Raw genomic sequence first — 17,520 nt, forward strand, 5'->3', positions numbered from 1 at the left:
CCATATTGAATGTCAGATGCTGTTGTTCTCTAAAGGTGTGGCAGCTGGGGTCTTCCTCCCCAAACTTCACTCTGGAGGGACATGAGAAAGGCGTGAATTGCATCGATTACTACAGTGGTGGCGACAAACCATACCTCATTTCAGGCGCAGATGACCGTCTTGTTAAAATATGGGACTATCAGGTACAGTTTTTTCATAACCTTACTTTGCCATATGTTAGACATGGATTTCGTTGTTTCTTACAGGACAGTTAAAATTTAGGTTATTGAACTCCATTCATAGCACAAAATAACTTCAGGCTTCAGTATTTACACCTAAACAGTGATCCCAGAGTTCTCCATAAAAATGAAAACAAATGCCTGTCAAGGTTTTAAAAATAAAATGCCATCATGTTTATTTCTCATTTAAAAGTAGAAATTAGAAATTTAAACATTTGATTAAAATGAATTATTACATCCTCTAATATCGTCACTGGTAAACTTTTGTTTATAATTGGAAACTAGCAGATTAATAATATCATGACACAGCCATGCTATAGCCATTTTGCCACATAGACTTTGCAAACCTAGTTATGACTTCTTGTTACTATGCTTTTTATCTCTAAGAGACAGATTCAGTTTCTGTTTTTTCTTTCTCACATCAAAATGTCCATAAACAGTTAATAAAATGAAGCCTAGGGGCGCCTCGGTGGCTCAGTCGGTTGAACGGCCGACTTTGGCTCAGGTCATGATCTCACGGTCCGTGGGTTCGAGCCCCGCGTCAGGCTCTGTGCTGACAGCTCAGAGCCTGGCGCCTGTTTCAGATTCTGTGTCTCCCTCTCTCTGGCCCTCCCCCATTCATGCTCTGTCTCTCTCTGTCTCAAAAATAAATAAACGTTAAAAAAAAAAATGAAGCCTAGAAAATCAGTGTTACTTAGAACCTTATTCAAATTTGTGCTTAAGTACAGAAATAAAAATATGAAAGACATTACCTTAGGAATTTGGCGAGAAAACATTCAAATGAACACCAGATCTTTTGAGGTGTGTGTGTTTTCTTCTTTAAATAGGATGGTTGCAATTACATTTCCCTGTACTATCAAAGAGTTAGAGAAAGTATGCACACAATAAGATAATTGTGTTTCAAAACTTTCTGTGTCGAATACTATATAGATTGTCATTACTACTATTATTTATAATGTATGTGCACTGGAAAAATTAAAGATAAGTTACTTTTCACACACAAAAAATGTTTTCTGTGTCTTGCTGTCTTTTGATTACAGAATAAAACTTGTGTACAGACACTGGAGGGACATGCCCAAAATGTATCTTGTGCCAGTTTTCATCCTGAGTTGCCTATCATCATCACAGGTTCAGAAGACGGTAAGTTAGAAATGTATGTTTATTCCTGTGCTTTTAATTACAAAGTAGATATTTAAGCCAGGTAGTGCCCGGCATTGTAATTAGGTTTGCTGTTTTTATTAGAATAGAATATTTGAGTTATAAAATGAAGGGACATTGTTATTGTCATCGTCGTCATCATCCTAATGTGTTTGACTCTATTATTTAAATAAGAGGACACCCAGAAGTCCTAGCGAAAAACTGAAAAAGCCTGTCAATGCTTTGGAGTCTACAAACTTGGGGTCAGATTCAGGCACTGCCACTTCATGGATGTGTGGTTTGGGCAGATTATGAAATGGGAACAGACATATCCACCTCACAGGATTATAGTGAACATAAAAGATCATGTGTATCAAGCATCTGCAGGTACATAGTAGGCACTGTGCCCGGGAAATACATTATTTCACACGGAAAATCACATTTCTTACCTGTAATTTTCTGTTTATTTATTTGTTACTTGATAAAATCACCTACAGACTGTAGATCAAAACTTTATGCTGCCAGGAAGCTAATAAAAAAGGACTTCGCTGTGGCTGGTTCATCTGACCTAATCCATCGTTAGATGTTCAAATTAAAAGGGAGTATTCACATTGTTCTTTTTAGGAACCGTGCGTATTTGGCATTCAAGCACGTATCGCCTTGAGAGCACATTAAATTATGGAATGGAGAGGGTGTGGTGCGTGGCCAGTCTTAGAGGGTCCAACAATGTCGCTCTGGGCTATGATGAAGGGAGCATCATTGTTAAGGTAATCTCTAATTATACTCTCTTTGAATAAATGAACATAGTGGAAGCAGTTTTCCTTGTATTTTTGTACAGTCATCTTCTAAGTCACCAGTTTTATTAAACTGGCTCTTCTTTCATTAAGCAAGCACAAGAGATTAAACACTGGAGGTTTAAAGTGAAAGGATGGAGGGGTAACTGGGTGTATCAGTTGGTTGGGTGTCCGACTTCGGCCCAGGTCAGGATCTCGCAGTTTGTGGGTTGGAGCCCCGTGTCGGGCTCTGTGCTGACAGCTCGGAGCCTGGAGCCTGTTCCGGATTCTGTGTCTCCCTCTCTCTCCGCCCTTCCACTTCTCATGCTCTGTCTCTCTGTCTCTCTGTCTCTCTGTCTCTCTCTCTCTCTCAAAAATAAATAAACATTAAAAAAATTAAAAAAAAAATAAAGTGAAAGGATGGAGCCCTCTGTTAAACGAAAATAGAAAGTGTTTATTTTGTGGTTTTATTTGTTTTCTTTTTATTGCTACGAGCCATTTGTTAATTCTTCTAGCTTGGTCGGGAGGAACCTGCCATGTCCATGGATGCCAATGGAAAGATAATTTGGGCCAAGCATTCAGAAGTCCAGCAGGCCAACCTAAAAGCAATGGGAGATGCTGAAATTAAAGATGGAGAAAGACTGCCACTGGCAGTAAAGGATATGGGCAGTTGTGAAATATACCCTCAGACCATTCAGCACAATCCTAATGGGCGGTAAGTCAACCACAATCTCTCTCTGAGCTTCTGTGTTGTTAGATATGTGGGTTTGCAGATCCACAGCATATGCTGCTCTTCCTCTAGGGTGGGCATTCCTCATGAGCTTTTGCCCTGGCCTCACAATCCTCAGCATGGCCACAGGCAACCCTACCAGTTGATTAAGTTGGCATGCAAGGGGAAAGCATATTTGCCTTCCTGGCTTTGTCCCACCATGCAATTTTGGACAGTTAAATAGTTTTGTATTTACTCATCTTAAATGTGTTGGGTTTGTGTCCTTGTGCTTCTCTGAGGGCAGGTAATATGTACTTAGGTGCTCTAAATACTTACTGACTTAAGAAGAAAAGCAGACTCTGAAGTTTGTGTCCGTTGAAACAATTTGGGTTGGGATGAGCACTGGGTGTTGTATGTAAGCCAATTTGACAATAAATTATATTAGAAAAAAAGAAACAATTTGGGGACTGGTAATAATTCTGCTTCTTAGCTATAATTTGAACCATCAGTTTCGTTTCTTAAGATTTAGAAAGCACCCAACATCTTGTCAAGAGAGGAGTTTCAAGCATGAGTTTTAATTAAGCCTGTGGTTCTTTAAAAGTCACTTACAATAGATCTGGGCATCTTATAATTCAGTGCTGAGTATTGAAAAAGACAAATTATGTAAACCAGGTATGCTGCCTCATTCAGTAAATGGCATCCACAGTTATTTCTAATGTAATTTTCTTAGGAAGATTAAGAATGCATTATAAGTATCACAAAGCTTTTTCTTCCTATAAGTTTTGCATTTCAGCATTGGCAATCTGGTAGCAGCCAATACAGCCAATGCAACTTTAAATAGAGTTGTTTTATATCTGTGGAGAAAATGTTACTCGACTGTGCAACATCCTGTTTTTACTGATTATTTAAATGTTAAAATACTCTATTTTGATAAACTTAACAGTCATTAAAAATGAGTATTTTTATTCATTTGAGTGATGTGCTTTAAAATTAAGATAGTCTTGCAACAAATAGTGCTTCCTAATGGTGTAAATGTAATGAGCAATGTTCTACGCATCTTGGTGCTCAACAAGTATCCATTGTATTATTAGAATCCCCCCCGTGCATCAGCAGCCATTCTTGTCTTCCTGCCTCAAGTCTCCTTTGCTTATAAGAGAAGGCCACTGCAGTAAGATTTTCAGCAAATGCCCGTGTTCATGATATGTTTTGGGATTTGTTGATAAAATATTTATGTCTAGCTCTGTATTTGAAGAAATGTATAACTTCAGAAGATATTAGATTCAATTATAAACGTCAACTGAAGGGGCGACTGGATGGCTCAGTCGGTTGAGCGGCCGACTTCAGCTCAGGTCATGATCTCGCGGTCCATGAGTTCGAGCCCCGCGTCAGGCTCTGTGCTGACAGCTCAGAGCCTGGAACCTTTTTCAGATTCTGTGTCTCCCTCTCTCTGGCCCTCCCCCATTCATGCTCTGTCTCTCTCTGTCTCAAAAATAAATAAACGTTAAAAAAAAAAAAAATTAAAAAAAAAAAAAGTCAACCGAAGTAGCATTTGTCATCAGAAATATTTTATTATGCAGAGGAATCAGTGTTTCATAACTTCCACATGTCATTGATCCTACTCTCTCTCTCTGGCTTCCATAATTTCCAGGTTTGTCGTGGTGTGTGGTGATGGCGAGTACATCATCTATACAGCAATGGCCCTGAGAAACAAGAGCTTTGGATCTGCCCAGGAGTTTGCATGGGCCCATGATTCTTCGGAGTAAGTTTTGGCTTGTGCTGTCCCGCTGGCCCTGACTGCAGATGCGTCATCTGTGTGTGGTTGTATGAATCATGTTCCCAGGGCTTGGTGTTGGCTGTGCTTCTGCCTTTCAAGAACAGTTCTCACCAGAGCTGTCTTTGCCCTTTCTGTGAGAGCAGGCTCACTCAGGCTGATCCACTAATCCCATTAAACTGGGGGCCCAGCACCCATTTCCTTGATGGAGCCTGCATTTGGGCCTGGTGCTTATGGGCTCAAGACGAGGTAGGTTTTCCCTATGAGCTGATGTCCTGAGCTGCTGCTAGGATCCCGAGCTAGTTGGGAGAGACTACAGTCTGATGTCATCTTGATGCTAACTTCATTGAATCTTCTTTAAAACGTATTTTCTGTGATGTTACCCACCCCCTATATTTAAAACAAATTCTGTTTGAATTTAGAGTGTTCATAAAATATTCTTATTAAAAACAGGAAAAATCATTTAACTCTGAATTATCATATTAGATACTGGTTATTTATAATTTCTTGTAATTATTTATACTAGATACTGGTTACTGAGTGGTTCTTTTTTGATTCCTTTTTGTGCTCATAATAAACACCAGGACTTCCCCCCAATCCCCCCACCTGACCACACAACTGATGTACATCTTCATAGTTTTCTTAGTTTTGTTTCCTCCATATTTTTTTATTGCCCCTGCCCTCAACAAAGTAACCTGAGCCTCAGTGTTGCATATAAGATGCATGTTTTTAAATTTTTTAACAAAAGATACACTGAGAGTAGGAATTTGTTTTGATCTTTTCATAAATTTCCTAAATACACTCATATATACACAGTTCCATTTCTAAATATATTTTGTTACCATCCTAAACAAAATTATAGTTCATGAATTCTTCTCTCACCATACCTCTCTGTTTTGATAGTTCACTTTTTTTTTTTTTTAGCTTTATCCAGCTAAGGTCCTATTCAGCATCTTTCCTATCTTGATAGGAACACTCATCAGATCACTTCCTTAAATACTCTTGAATGTCCAGCAACAGGCACAGTCCCCCTTTTTCAAGACGCCTGAATATACACAGTGTTGTAAGTTGTTGCCAAATGTGGCTAACTTCTTGAGCCACTTAACAAAAGTTTTTATTTTTAAGTTGCCTTTATTGAAGTATAATTTATACAGAATTAAATGTACTATTTTAAGTGAACATTTCAGTGACTTTAGGCAAATGTATACAATCTATAACCGCCAGCACAAAGACAGAGAACATTTCTACCATTCCCAGAAAATCCTCATTTTCCCTTAATAGTCAGTTCCCTGGCCCCAGTCACTGATTTGCTTTTTCTCACCATGTGGATTAGATTTGTCTTTAGAGTTTCATATACATGAAACTCCAATATCCAGTCTATATGTCTGGCTTCTTCTGTTCAGCACAGTATTTTTGGGATTCGTCCATGTTGTTGCATGAGTCAGTAATTGGTCGCCTTTTTTGCAGAGCAGTGTTCCATTGCATGAATGTACCACAGTTGGTTTAATCACTCATCTACTGAGGGATGTTGGGTCTTTCTCAGTTTTTAAAATAGCTTGTAAACCCTAATAATTTGTGTAACAGACAGTGTGAAACTCATAAGTCATTACTCAAGTATACCTGAAGATATTTCTGACATTCGATGAAAGTATGGTTTGGTATATAACATGCTGTGTTTGCCTTCCTTTTCCCCCCAGATACGCAATAAGAGAGAGCAACAGTGTTGTAAAGATATTTAAGAACTTTAAGGAAAAAAAATCCTTTAAACCAGATTTTGGAGCAGAAAGTGAGTGCTATTTATAAATGATAGATTTTTAGAAGCTTTGCAATGGCTCAGAAACATCTACCCAAAAATCTTTTTTCTTTTCAGGTATCTATGGAGGCTTCTTATTGGGAGTCAGATCTGTAAACGGCTTAGCTTTCTATGACTGGGACAATACAGAACTCATACGCAGAATTGAAATTCAGCCCAAACATGTGAGTTTTCCTTCCACTGTCACTTTTAGAATGTGTAACTTTGTGAGGAACTCTAAGTCCCTGAGGCAAAGAAATGTCCTTGTACCCAGCTGTCCTGGTTCCATTGTGTTGGACACAGTGTCATTTACTTCAAGATTGCTTAGAAAATCAGACTTGCATTTGAATGAGGTGGTAGACATTGGGTATTTTGAAAAGCAGGAAAACTTATACAAATGCCAAGTGCTATTCATATTTTAAATGGCGTTTGACAGAGTATGAAAAGCCTGCTTTGAAGACAAGAAGTCAGAAAGGTCTTGACTTGGAAAGATCCAGGATCAGATCAGAAAGCCTTTTCATAGTTTCCCTGATGCTATTTAAACTTTAGGTAAATGTCTCCAGTGACAAAGTTTTCTACCTTATGGAATTACCTGCTTCTTTGACAGCTTTCATTGTCACAAAATTCTTTGGAGACAAATCCACCTCTCTTGGGTCCTGGTTCTATCTTTTATAGCATGCATTCTCAGTGAGCACTAGTACCCCAACGGCAAAAATTGCTTCTTGAGGATGAAGAAAATTTTATCTGTAAAGCATAGATATTCACATGTATTTATATGTTATGCAAGTATATATATTATATGTGTGTATATACAGTGTGCTTATATGTTATATAATTTTATATATAACATGTATTATATAATTGTATATGTATAATATATATATATAGTATCTATGGATTTAAAATTTTGTAGGTGAGGGTGATTAGGAGAAAAATGTCTAAAAACATTCCTGGGTGGGTGGATGTGGGTGATAATGGGAAAAAAAAAAGGCTGAGAAACACTGTTCTAGAGCAATAGCGAATAGGCTGCTGCTCCTAAATTACATTATATCCACTGTTCACTGACAGTTTCCTTCCTGTCTCCCTTTAGTCTTTCCATTTCTAGACCAAATAGCCCAGCCCACCCTCTAAATGCATATACATACACATGTGTGTGTATATATATGTGTGTTCGTGTATCTGTGTACGTATGTATATACCCACTATGCACTACATAAAATTGTTCAATGCGTACTTACTGTCCTAAGACGAATCTTGTAAGAAACAAAGTGTATGCAGTTTGTCATACCACTCGGAAATCCGAAACCATTTATCTGTTCTGTTTGTCATGTTGTAGATTTTCTGGTCTGACTCTGGAGAGCTGGTCTGTATTGCCACCGAGGAGTCATTTTTTATCCTTAAGTATCTGTCGGAGAAAGTCTTGGCTGCACAGGAAACACATGAAGGAGTTACAGAAGATGGCATTGAAGATGCCTTTGAGGTGACTGCATCAGCACAACTTTACCTTCGTTCTTAAATGCTTTATATTCGTGTAACCTAACTTCACTGATTTTAACATTCTGTTAAGTTAGGTTTGAGGAAAGTAAACATTTAAGGAAGTCTGGTGAAATGTGAAGATTAAAGCCTTGGCTCAAAGATCAGAGTTTGAAAGTATATATGTTTAAAAGATATTTATTTGTACTTTGATTTTAGGGAATCTTCAGATGACTTTGATATCTTTCAGTAAGGAAATTAGAAGGTGTTTTGGTCTTAAGACATTTTACCCAGTGATTTAAATGAGCTCTCAAATGGTAAAGATAAATCACCTATCGTGGAGATGTTCCTGGAAGATTTTATGAAATACTTCCTATTCCGGTTTCATGTATATAAGAAATTTAGATCAACACTTTTTAGATCACAGCTTTGATGCAGCAGTGAGATTTTATATTATAAATACTCATCCAGGAATCTGTTTTTAAATGAAAAAAGAAGATAGAAATTCCAGGGAAATATTTTCTTTCTTGAAGTAGGATTTTACTTTGCATTTCTTAATCTCCCTTATCACCCCCAATCATATTCAGTTTTTGTAACCGGATTTCTAATGCTGAATAAGGTAATAATAGACTCTTTTCTCTCTGCAGGTTCTTGGTGAGATTCAGGAAATTGTGAAAACAGGGCTGTGGGTAGGCGACTGCTTCATTTACACGAGTTCTGTGAACAGATTAAATTATTATGTTGGAGGAGAAATAGTCACCATTGCCCACTTGGATAGGTAACTGAGAATTGCTTTGCTTGTGTCTTAAGCATCCTGAATTTAAAATTACGCTTTTCTTTTCTTTTTTTTTTTTAAACGAAACTTATTGCTGGCCTGTAGCAGTGATGGGCCTGATTTTTCAGTGTTAGAGTTTTAATAGATGGGCTGTTGTTGATCAAAATTGCATCAAAGTGGAAAGATTTTGAGCAAGAGGTAGCATATGTATGTATGTGTGTGTGTGTGTGTGTGTGTGTATGTATGTTTACCTACTAATTTGGGCCTACTCCTAAATTAGTTTCTGTTTCTATTACAGAACAATGTATCTTCTGGGCTATATTCCTAAAGACAACAGGCTTTATCTGGGGGATAAAGAACTGAACATCGTTAGCTACTCTCTCTTGGTTTCAGTGCTGGAATACCAGACAGCTGTCATGAGAAGGGATTTTAGCATGGCTGATAAAGTTCTTCCTACCATTCCAAAAGAACAGAGGACCAGAGTTGCACACTTTCTGGAAAAGCAGGTAAAAGGATTTTGTTTTGTCTTTTTGCTTGTTTTCTTTTGTGGGTTTTTTTCTTTAAACCAGTAATTTAAAAGAATGTTAATGTGGATTTGAAAATACTATTTCTTTATTGCCACTGATTTCCTTATGGCAGTGGAATTTCTCCTATAAACTTAAGTCACTTATTATATTCTTCCTTGTCCTTTCTTAATGCCCTTAGTACCTTCTTTAATTGTTGGAAATGATTATCAGTCTTCTCTTTCTGTAGACTTCTTTTCCATTCTATCAATATTTTCATTTCTGCCCTGCATTTTCTCTCTCTCTCCTAGCAGGCTTTTCTTTTTCTTTCTTTCTTTTTTTTAATTGTAAAATATACATAAAATTTAGCATTGGTGGTAGGTTTTTTCTTAATGGAGTGTTTTTAAGTCAAAGTTGTGCACAAAGTATAAAGATCTTCAAGGCTCAAGGAAAAAAAGCAGCACTTCCTTCCCTCTATCATATCTTCTTCCTAAAGGAAGTAGAAGTTTAATTCTTTTGGTTGATTCTCTTGGAATTTATTTCTACATCTCTAGATAACGTATGCTGTCACTGAGCTTTAGGCATTTCTTGTGACTTAACACTCTGTAGAAGATGAGGGTTTACCTTTCTCTCTCCTGCTACTTATACAACATACATGCCATTTTTCTGTCCTCCTCCCACTATAGTTGGATGATTTTGATTACATCAGTTTTCAGTGTTTACATTTTTAGAGCTATTGTAAACACTGCTCACAGCTGAGCCATTCAGTATAGTGTAGCTTTCCCTTCCTGCAATTGTTTGTTTTCCCTGGAGTTGTCTTTTTTCCTTTGCTTATTTTTCTGTGTACTTACAGTTAATTCTCACTAGATTCTGGTGGTTCTCCAGATTTCCTTGAAATCTCCTATCATCATGGATATCCCCTCACCATCAGGTTGGGCCTTCCTTTTGCCTCTCAGTTGGATCCATTGTTTCCTGTATCCCCTATCTTCTTTGCTGGTTTACTCCCTTATCTGGCTGGAGCATGTCCTTCAGTAGTTTTCTGAGAGAAGGATTATTATTGGAAGTAAAGTTTTTTGTGACCTTGATTATCCGAAACTGCCATTGTTCTCCTCTAAAACATATTTGACTATTTAACTAGATACAGAATTCTAGGCTGGAGGCAATTCTCTCTCAAAATTTTGAAGGCATTTGTTCCATTGCCTTCTAGCTTCTAGTTTTTATTGAAGTGTTACTGGTTTATATTACTGATCTTGGTACCTGATCTGTTTTTTCTTTCTGGAAGCTTTTTGGACCTTGTCCCTATTGTTCTGAAATATTATGATGGTGGGCCTTGGTAGAGGTCAATTATGAACTAATTCATTTTTTTGGGTATTAGACAAGCTTATTTAATTGGACACTTATTTCTGAGAGATTTTCTTGATTCATTTCTCTGATGATGTCCTTCCTTAGCTTTCTGTATTCTTTGTGGAACTGTTAGTGAAATGTTAGGCCTCCTACACTAGTCTCATTTTGTTATTATTGTACTTTTAAAATCTTATTCTTGTGTATGGATGAAAGTTTATTTCTCTCGGTCTGAATGATAGGTTTTGTTGTTTTGAGGTTTTCTTTTATTCCTTCATGGTATGCTTCCTTCAAGTTGCTGTTATTGGTTCATTTTGATCTGTGCCTTTCCTGTTAGAGATTTTCTTCATGCATCTGATGATCCTTGGGCCCTCATTTAAGAGGAGAGGTCTAAGAAGCAGATAAAAGGCCTGAATTTGTGAGAGGTCTTGCTCGATACGGACTTCACACTATGGATGTGGCTGGGCCATTTGATTAGGGATGCTCAAGGTCCATATGTTCATCTTGTGAACTTAATGAACACTTAACATTGCACCAGGTACTGTTCTAGCTGACATATAGCTCGCAGGTTGTTGATATTTTAGTAAGTGTTACCCCTTAGGCTGGTTAGGGTTTACAGCCCAAGGGGTAAGATTGAGCTTAAATCACCATCATTCTGGATGCAAAGTAGAAAACAGGTTGGTGTCTCAGCACCTGGTATTTCATTTAGTCTCAATCTCTATTCGCATAATTTCCTATTTTCCTCTCGAAAGATGTATAAGGTATCCCTCAGACTGGAGACCCTCTAGTTTATCCTCTTCGAGGAATAAACTTGCTGTCTTCTGTGTGTGTCCAGAGGTTAGGGGAGGAGAGGAGTGGGGACCTGGGGTATCTTATTTCTTACCTGCTTGTTACAGAGACTTTCAGGCAGTTTTGTTTATTTTAGCATTGCCTTCCATGAGATGCCACTGGGGATCCTGATGTGTGAATGAAGTTGTTTTTATGCTGTCCTCACTCCTGATTTAGGATTAGTTTTCTTTAGTGTTTTAACTGTTTAAATTCCTCTGCCAGTTTTCTAGCTTCCAAAATTTTGTTACAGAGGTCTCCTCTGTCTTTCTGTATCCTAAGGAATTTATGCCCTAGGGGCACCTGGGTGGCTCAGTTGGGTTGTTTCCAATTCTTAATTTCAGCTCAGGTCATGATCTCATAGTTCCTCAGATCAAGCCCCATGTAGGGCTCTGCACTGACAGCCCTGAGCCTGTTTGGGATTCTGTCTCTGCCCCTCTCCCACTCTCTCTCTAAATAAATACTTTTTAAAAAAGAATTTGTTTCCTAAAAAAGAATCCTTTTAGTGTCATTTCAGTGGGGATTTGGGGGAAAACAAAAGTTTATTTAGTCCACCTAATTTCATCTGCTTTGCTTATGTCTGATGAGTTCCATAGATCTTATATACTCTGTTCTTGGATTTTTATTATTTACACCAATTGCTAGGAAAGAAAAGGAGTATGCAGATTATTCAGAATGCCTTGTTTACATTGTTCAGATGGATGAATGAGAGGAGGGACAGCTTGGATAGTCTGGGAAGTTAAAACATTTTAAACACAGTGATACAGCCATCCTGAAGATCCAGCCAGAACTTGGAAAGCTGCCCAGTTCCTCCCTCTTAACCACCCTGTAACTGAGCATTGTTCCTCATTCCAGTGAAGTCTCTTGAAGTCTGAGCTTTGTCCAACACACCGCATCCATAGAGCTGAAGAACTTGCCCATAGTGTAGACTCCCATCAGTACTCTTAGAGGAGAAGCTAATTTGGTAATTACAGTAGTTGGTTTTAAAGCCTGTTTTTATGACACAGTGGAAAATGGAAGACAGTTTTAGATTTCCTGCCCTCTGGAATGCTGGCTGATAAATAAAGTGGATGTAAGACCAATAGTAAAGTCCTAGGTAAGGATACCTGATTGGCATTAGGACCTGGAAGCAAATGTTTGCCAAATGACCTAGATTACGAAAAACTGAAAGGAAGACTTTTACATTTGACTTGCTTTTCTTTGAGGGACTGGACTAGATGATCTCTAAGCCTAGCTTAGTGAGTAGATTATGAACAGCTAGGTCTACACCACTGTGCCTTTCTTTTTTTGAAATGGTTCTTGTTCAGTCAAGTTTCCAAAATCTTGTTCTTGACAGCTGTTTACTTTTGAATTTCTGATTTTACCAGTTTTACAGGAGTTTATCTAGCTAGCATCAGTCAACTTTCACTGCTTAGAAAATAGCATTGTGGGACTGAAATCTCTCTGCTAGGTTGGTTCTTACCAATTAATTTAATGACTCCTTAATTTTTGTCTTCTCATTAATTTCTTTTGTTTAGGCCATGGGGTTTCTATGTCAGCAGGGTATTCTTAGTTCAAGAGGGAGTGGATCAATGATGATTTGCTGTGTGTACACTGTAAATCTACACATACAGACTGCCCACACATTGTTACATCTATTCTCTGTTTAGGGCTTCAAGCAACAAGCTCTTACAGTATCCACAGATCCTGAGCATCGCTTTGAACTTGCTCTTCAGCTTGGAGAACTAAAAATTGCATACCAATTAGCAGTAGAAGCAGAGGTATGTACTAAGTCATGATTTTTCATAACTAATGCAAAAGTCAGTAGGTACTTACGTGTATTTAGTGTAAGTTCTCTTCATTAAAGTTTTCCGAAATGCACATTAGTGACACTCTTTGGTGACGTTAGTGCCTCTTTTTGATCTTTTAAAAAATGCATTTTGTTTGTCTTTAAATTAAATGGATTTTACTGCAGATATTCTTAGCATTCTGATTTAAGAAGTGTTTTGGGGGCACCCGGGTGGCTTAGTTGGTTGAGCGTCGGACTTCAGCTCTGGTCATGATCTTGTGGTTCCTCAGTTTGAGCCCCATGTCGGCACAGAGCCTGCTTCTGATCCTATCTCCCCCCACCCCACCCCTTCTCTGCCCCTCCCCCACTTGTGCTCTCTCAAAAATAAACATTCAAAAAAAAAAGAGGAAAAAATGTTTTCATAGCTTATATGAGATCTGTTTTGCAAAAGATGTAAGATACTAGATATTATAGTCTGGGAACTCTAGGAGTGCAGACAAAGCACTAATTTGCCAGTATCCCAAATTAGTGAGAAAGTTGTTGGTTTTAAAGATTTTAATATTTTGACACAATTTAATGACATTTTAATGAACTGTTACATATCGAGGGGCCCCCAGCCATGGTTTACATGTAGTATTTATTGGTAAATTCATTTCAAATATGCTAAATAAATTTCAGCTATGTTAAGATAATCTAAATGTGTAGTATTTTGATTTCTGAGAAGCTACAAATGACAGATAATATTACTGTTAAATATTTAAGGATGTATGAAATAATTTTATTCTTTCAAAAAATGGTATGAAATCATTCATTAAAATACTTACAATCTAATTACCTTAAAATTCCAATTAGATAGTATTACTTTTAGTTTTACTGGGTAATTACAAAATAAAAATAACATGGGTTTGATGATTATTCATGCATCATTAAAATTGATTTGTGTTTGAATTTTGTATATGCGAATAACTTGTTTTCTCATTACACATTTTGTCACTACATTCTTATTTTGATTGATAGAACCAATTTAACAAGCACAGCTCAGTATATGTGTAAAATATCTCCCATTATCAGCACAGTAATACTCAGGTTAACAGAAGAATATTGATGTTGAAAACTCAAATGTTTATTTCCATAGATGTGTTTACTTGGAAACTCTTTCTTACAGTCAGAGCAGAAGTGGAAACAACTTGCTGAACTTGCCATTAGTAAATGTCAGTTTGGCCTCGCCCAGGAGTGCCTGCACCATGCACAGGATTACGGGGGTCTGTTGCTCTTGGCCACTGCCTCTGGAAATGCTAGTATGGTGAATAAACTAGCAGAGGGTGCGGAGAGAGACGGCAAGAATAATGTGGCATTCATGAGCTACTTTTTACAGGGCAAGTAAGTATCAAATCAAGGTCTAAAAGGTGAGTGTAGTAATTTAAAGCACTGATTTCCGCGCTCGTGGACTTTGAGGGTGGTTGAGAGAGGAACAAACCCTGGAAAGAGACGGATGGATGCCTGGCCTAGACCCTGGCTAGTAGGGGCAGTTGGAGGACAGTCCTACCTTGGTGGCACTGGCCTTCAGCAAGGGATGTTCTTACCAATTTGGTCGAAATGTCTGAGCAAAATGAGCTGTTCAAGGAGGTTTGGACTGAGAGAAACGTGAAAGCCATTTCTCAAAAGCCCTGCCTCTCCCTGCCTGAGCCATTTTATTTTCCCATGGCAGGAGGCTGTTGTGATGCTCCCATAGTACTCAAAAGGCAAGTAATTTTGCCCAAATTGGGTAATTCTGACCTGTCCATGGCAAGAATAAAGGGGTTTAGGATGCCAGTTACTTCTAGATTTGAGTCCCAACTGTAAAGCATAAAAATGTCATATACTTCTGAAAGTTTAGCAGTCAGTGCAGACCAGATCATCTCAACATTAGCTGACCATATTATGAAGTAAAACACGAAGTATTCATTAACCTTGCCCTGCATACATTTAAACCTCATGCTTCATTATAGAAACCTTGTGCACCCCAATGTGTATTTATAATGTGTTTGTAAATTTGCATATGTGTAGGAATAGGTCCATAATTCAAAAACTCAAAAATATCCTGAAAGTTTTTTATAACTTACTTGATAGCAAAACGTGACCTAAACTCCGAAATACTATTATTAGTTGCTCTTATGCCACTTGTTTTTATCATATTTAGTATTCATGTGTTCCTGCAAAATATTGTTTATGACTTTTATTTGATGCTGAGGGTGGTAGGTAATGTGTGTGGTATATGTACTGCTACCTTTCTAATATCCAAAAACCTGTGTTTTGTTTTTTTCAAAAACATACGACTTCTAAAACACATTATCCACTTTATCAAACTTCGAAAAAGAAACCAAATAGACACTAGGACATTGCCCTGCTGGACATCACTACATTGCTGCGCACAGCCCACACTCGAGACACCGCCCTCGATGTTCCCACTTGTGAAACCGAGTTTCTGCTCCCATATCCCCTGAAAGCTCTTAAAATGTGCTTGCTTATAAGCTGCCTTAGCTGGTCTTGAAAAGCCCCCTTAGGTTCTTCTTAGTAATTGTTAAAATAGGTTATTAGGAGATTGAAAATGGTCACCAACTGCCCTACCCCTCACACTCTTGGAGTCCACTGATTATGTAACGCACTGGTGCTGACCAGTTAATGGCTCAGTGACAGAAATGAGGAATATGTGTGGAAGCTGGGGAGGAAGTGCTGACTTTGCAACACTACATCTACACTTCGTTGTTTATTCTTGATAATTAGTGCCTCTCCTTTTTAATCTTTAGGCTTGATGCTTGCCTGGAACTCCTGATTAGAACTGGCCGACTGCCAGAAGCTGCCTTCCTGGCCCGGACTTACTTACCTAGTCAGGTTTCAAGGTACAGACTTTTAATTTTAGGAACAAATGGTTCAGATAAAAACTAGAGCACACTTAACTCACTTTCCCTTTGGTTTCATGATACCTACCACAGGGTGGTAAAACTCTGGAGAGAAAATCTTTCAAAAGTCAATCAGAAAGCAGCAGAATCCCTTGCTGATCCAACAGAGTACGAAAACCTTTTTCCTGGATTAAAAGAAGCCTTTGTTGTGGAAGAATGGGTGAAGGAAACACATGCTGATCTGTGGCCGGCCAAGCAGTACCCACTTGTCACGGTGAGTTGCCAGGGAGCCAGGCCTCTTTTATAATTTATATACATTATTGGTGGATTGAGAGCTAATATCTGGGATTTAGGCCAAGTCCATAGATGAATTAGGACTTCAGATTACACTGCTTTATTCGTCATTGCTTTATTCTGATAGCCAAATGAAGAAAGAAATGTTATGGAAGAGGCAAAAGGCTTTCAGCCCTCAAGATCTGCAGCTCCGCAGGTCAGTAAAATATCTTAATCAGATAATCTGGTTAAGATTTGTTCATTTTAAGTACCATGTCCCACTTCCTAATCCTGAACAGCCTTTCCTTGGGGGAAAATTACCTGAACAAATTCCTTCATCTTTCTATTCTCGCCACTTGGGCTTTCAGGAACTTAATGGGAAACCTGCTTCTCCTACTCCAGTTATCGTGACCTCCCACACAGCCAACAAAGAAGAAAAGGTAGGACATTCTACCCAAACTTCCCATGGGAACCCCAGGCTCACTCCTCCCTCCTCATGAATGGCCACAGGATGTGCAAGCCTCTGCATTTCAATGGCATAATCACTTTCAGAGCAGGGGCTTTGAAATGAGAAAATGCCCCTGTTGACTCTTGCTTTGGTTCTCTTTTGATCAGGAATCAGATAACTTTTCAAAAAGTTACCTACCTATAACTCTTTTCTTTGCAGAGTTTACTCGAACTAGAAGATCTGGATAATTTGGAATTAGAAGATATTGACACAACAGACATCAACCTGGATGAAGATATTTTGGATGACTAAGTGTAATGTTTCCCGTGAACCATTAAGGACAGGTGTTGACTGCCACCGTGACCACAGTTCTTTGGACTCTAAGAAACTCCTGAGATTTTTTTTATAAGGAAAGGCTGTGGCCCACTGGGAGCACAGTGCTTTCCTCATTCTAGGAGTTTATGTGCCGCATCTAAATCACTGCTTCCTGTTAAGTAAAACAGATGTGGGCTTTGATTTTTTTTTTTCATACTGTCACTAGATCACATCTCATAAAATCTTTTGAATTAATGAAAATACTCGAAAGTTTCCTTTCTAAATAATGAAGATAAGCTTCTAGTTTTAGAAGGCTGAACCAAAACTACACCTCACCTAGGGATCAGCCCACATTCTCTTAACCCTTTTTTCTTGATCTCATCCTCCTATCCCTGCCCTAACTTTTTAGTACTTGGATTATTATGTCCTGATTTTTGTCTAGTAGCTACCTGCTTCTAGAATCAGGATCTGAAACCCAGAAACCTCATTAAGCTGGGCTCTGTTTAAACTACCTAGTTGG

At 38.2% G+C, this 17,520-nt stretch overlaps 1 protein-coding gene and 1 long non-coding RNA gene across 2 annotated transcripts in view; one reads left to right on the forward strand and one right to left on the reverse strand.

Moving 5' to 3' along the window:
* The window catches only part of COPB2 (COPI coat complex subunit beta 2), a 31,311-nt gene extending 14,050 nt beyond the window's left edge, over positions 1-17,261 (forward strand). The window contains exons 6-22 of the mRNA XM_003992054.5: positions 36-182; positions 1,259-1,358; positions 1,980-2,122; positions 2,644-2,843; positions 4,486-4,596; positions 6,306-6,394; positions 6,479-6,585; positions 7,737-7,880; positions 8,521-8,651; positions 8,947-9,154; positions 12,967-13,077; positions 14,251-14,465; positions 15,872-15,964; positions 16,058-16,238; positions 16,386-16,454; positions 16,606-16,677; positions 16,905-17,261. Coding sequence (XP_003992103.1) covers positions 36-182; positions 1,259-1,358; positions 1,980-2,122; positions 2,644-2,843; positions 4,486-4,596; positions 6,306-6,394; positions 6,479-6,585; positions 7,737-7,880; positions 8,521-8,651; positions 8,947-9,154; positions 12,967-13,077; positions 14,251-14,465; positions 15,872-15,964; positions 16,058-16,238; positions 16,386-16,454; positions 16,606-16,677; positions 16,905-16,997 — 2,214 coding nt within the window. The 3' untranslated portion in view covers positions 16,998-17,261. The remainder of the gene's footprint in view (positions 1-35; positions 183-1,258; positions 1,359-1,979; positions 2,123-2,643; positions 2,844-4,485; positions 4,597-6,305; positions 6,395-6,478; positions 6,586-7,736; positions 7,881-8,520; positions 8,652-8,946; positions 9,155-12,966; positions 13,078-14,250; positions 14,466-15,871; positions 15,965-16,057; positions 16,239-16,385; positions 16,455-16,605; positions 16,678-16,904) is intronic.
* On the reverse strand, positions 6,073-7,768 carry LOC123380114. The gene is made up of 2 exons (XR_006585463.1): positions 7,639-7,768; positions 6,073-7,144 (listed from the first exon to the last, which is right to left on the reverse strand). It is a non-coding gene; the product is annotated as an uncharacterized LOC123380114 (long non-coding RNA).
* Positions 17,262-17,520: the final 259 nt, after the last annotated feature.

The sequence above is a fragment of the Felis catus genome, chromosome C2, assembly GCF_018350175.1.
Source record: "Felis catus isolate Fca126 chromosome C2, F.catus_Fca126_mat1.0, whole genome shotgun sequence".
NCBI lineage: Eukaryota > Metazoa > Chordata > Mammalia > Carnivora > Felidae > Felis > Felis catus.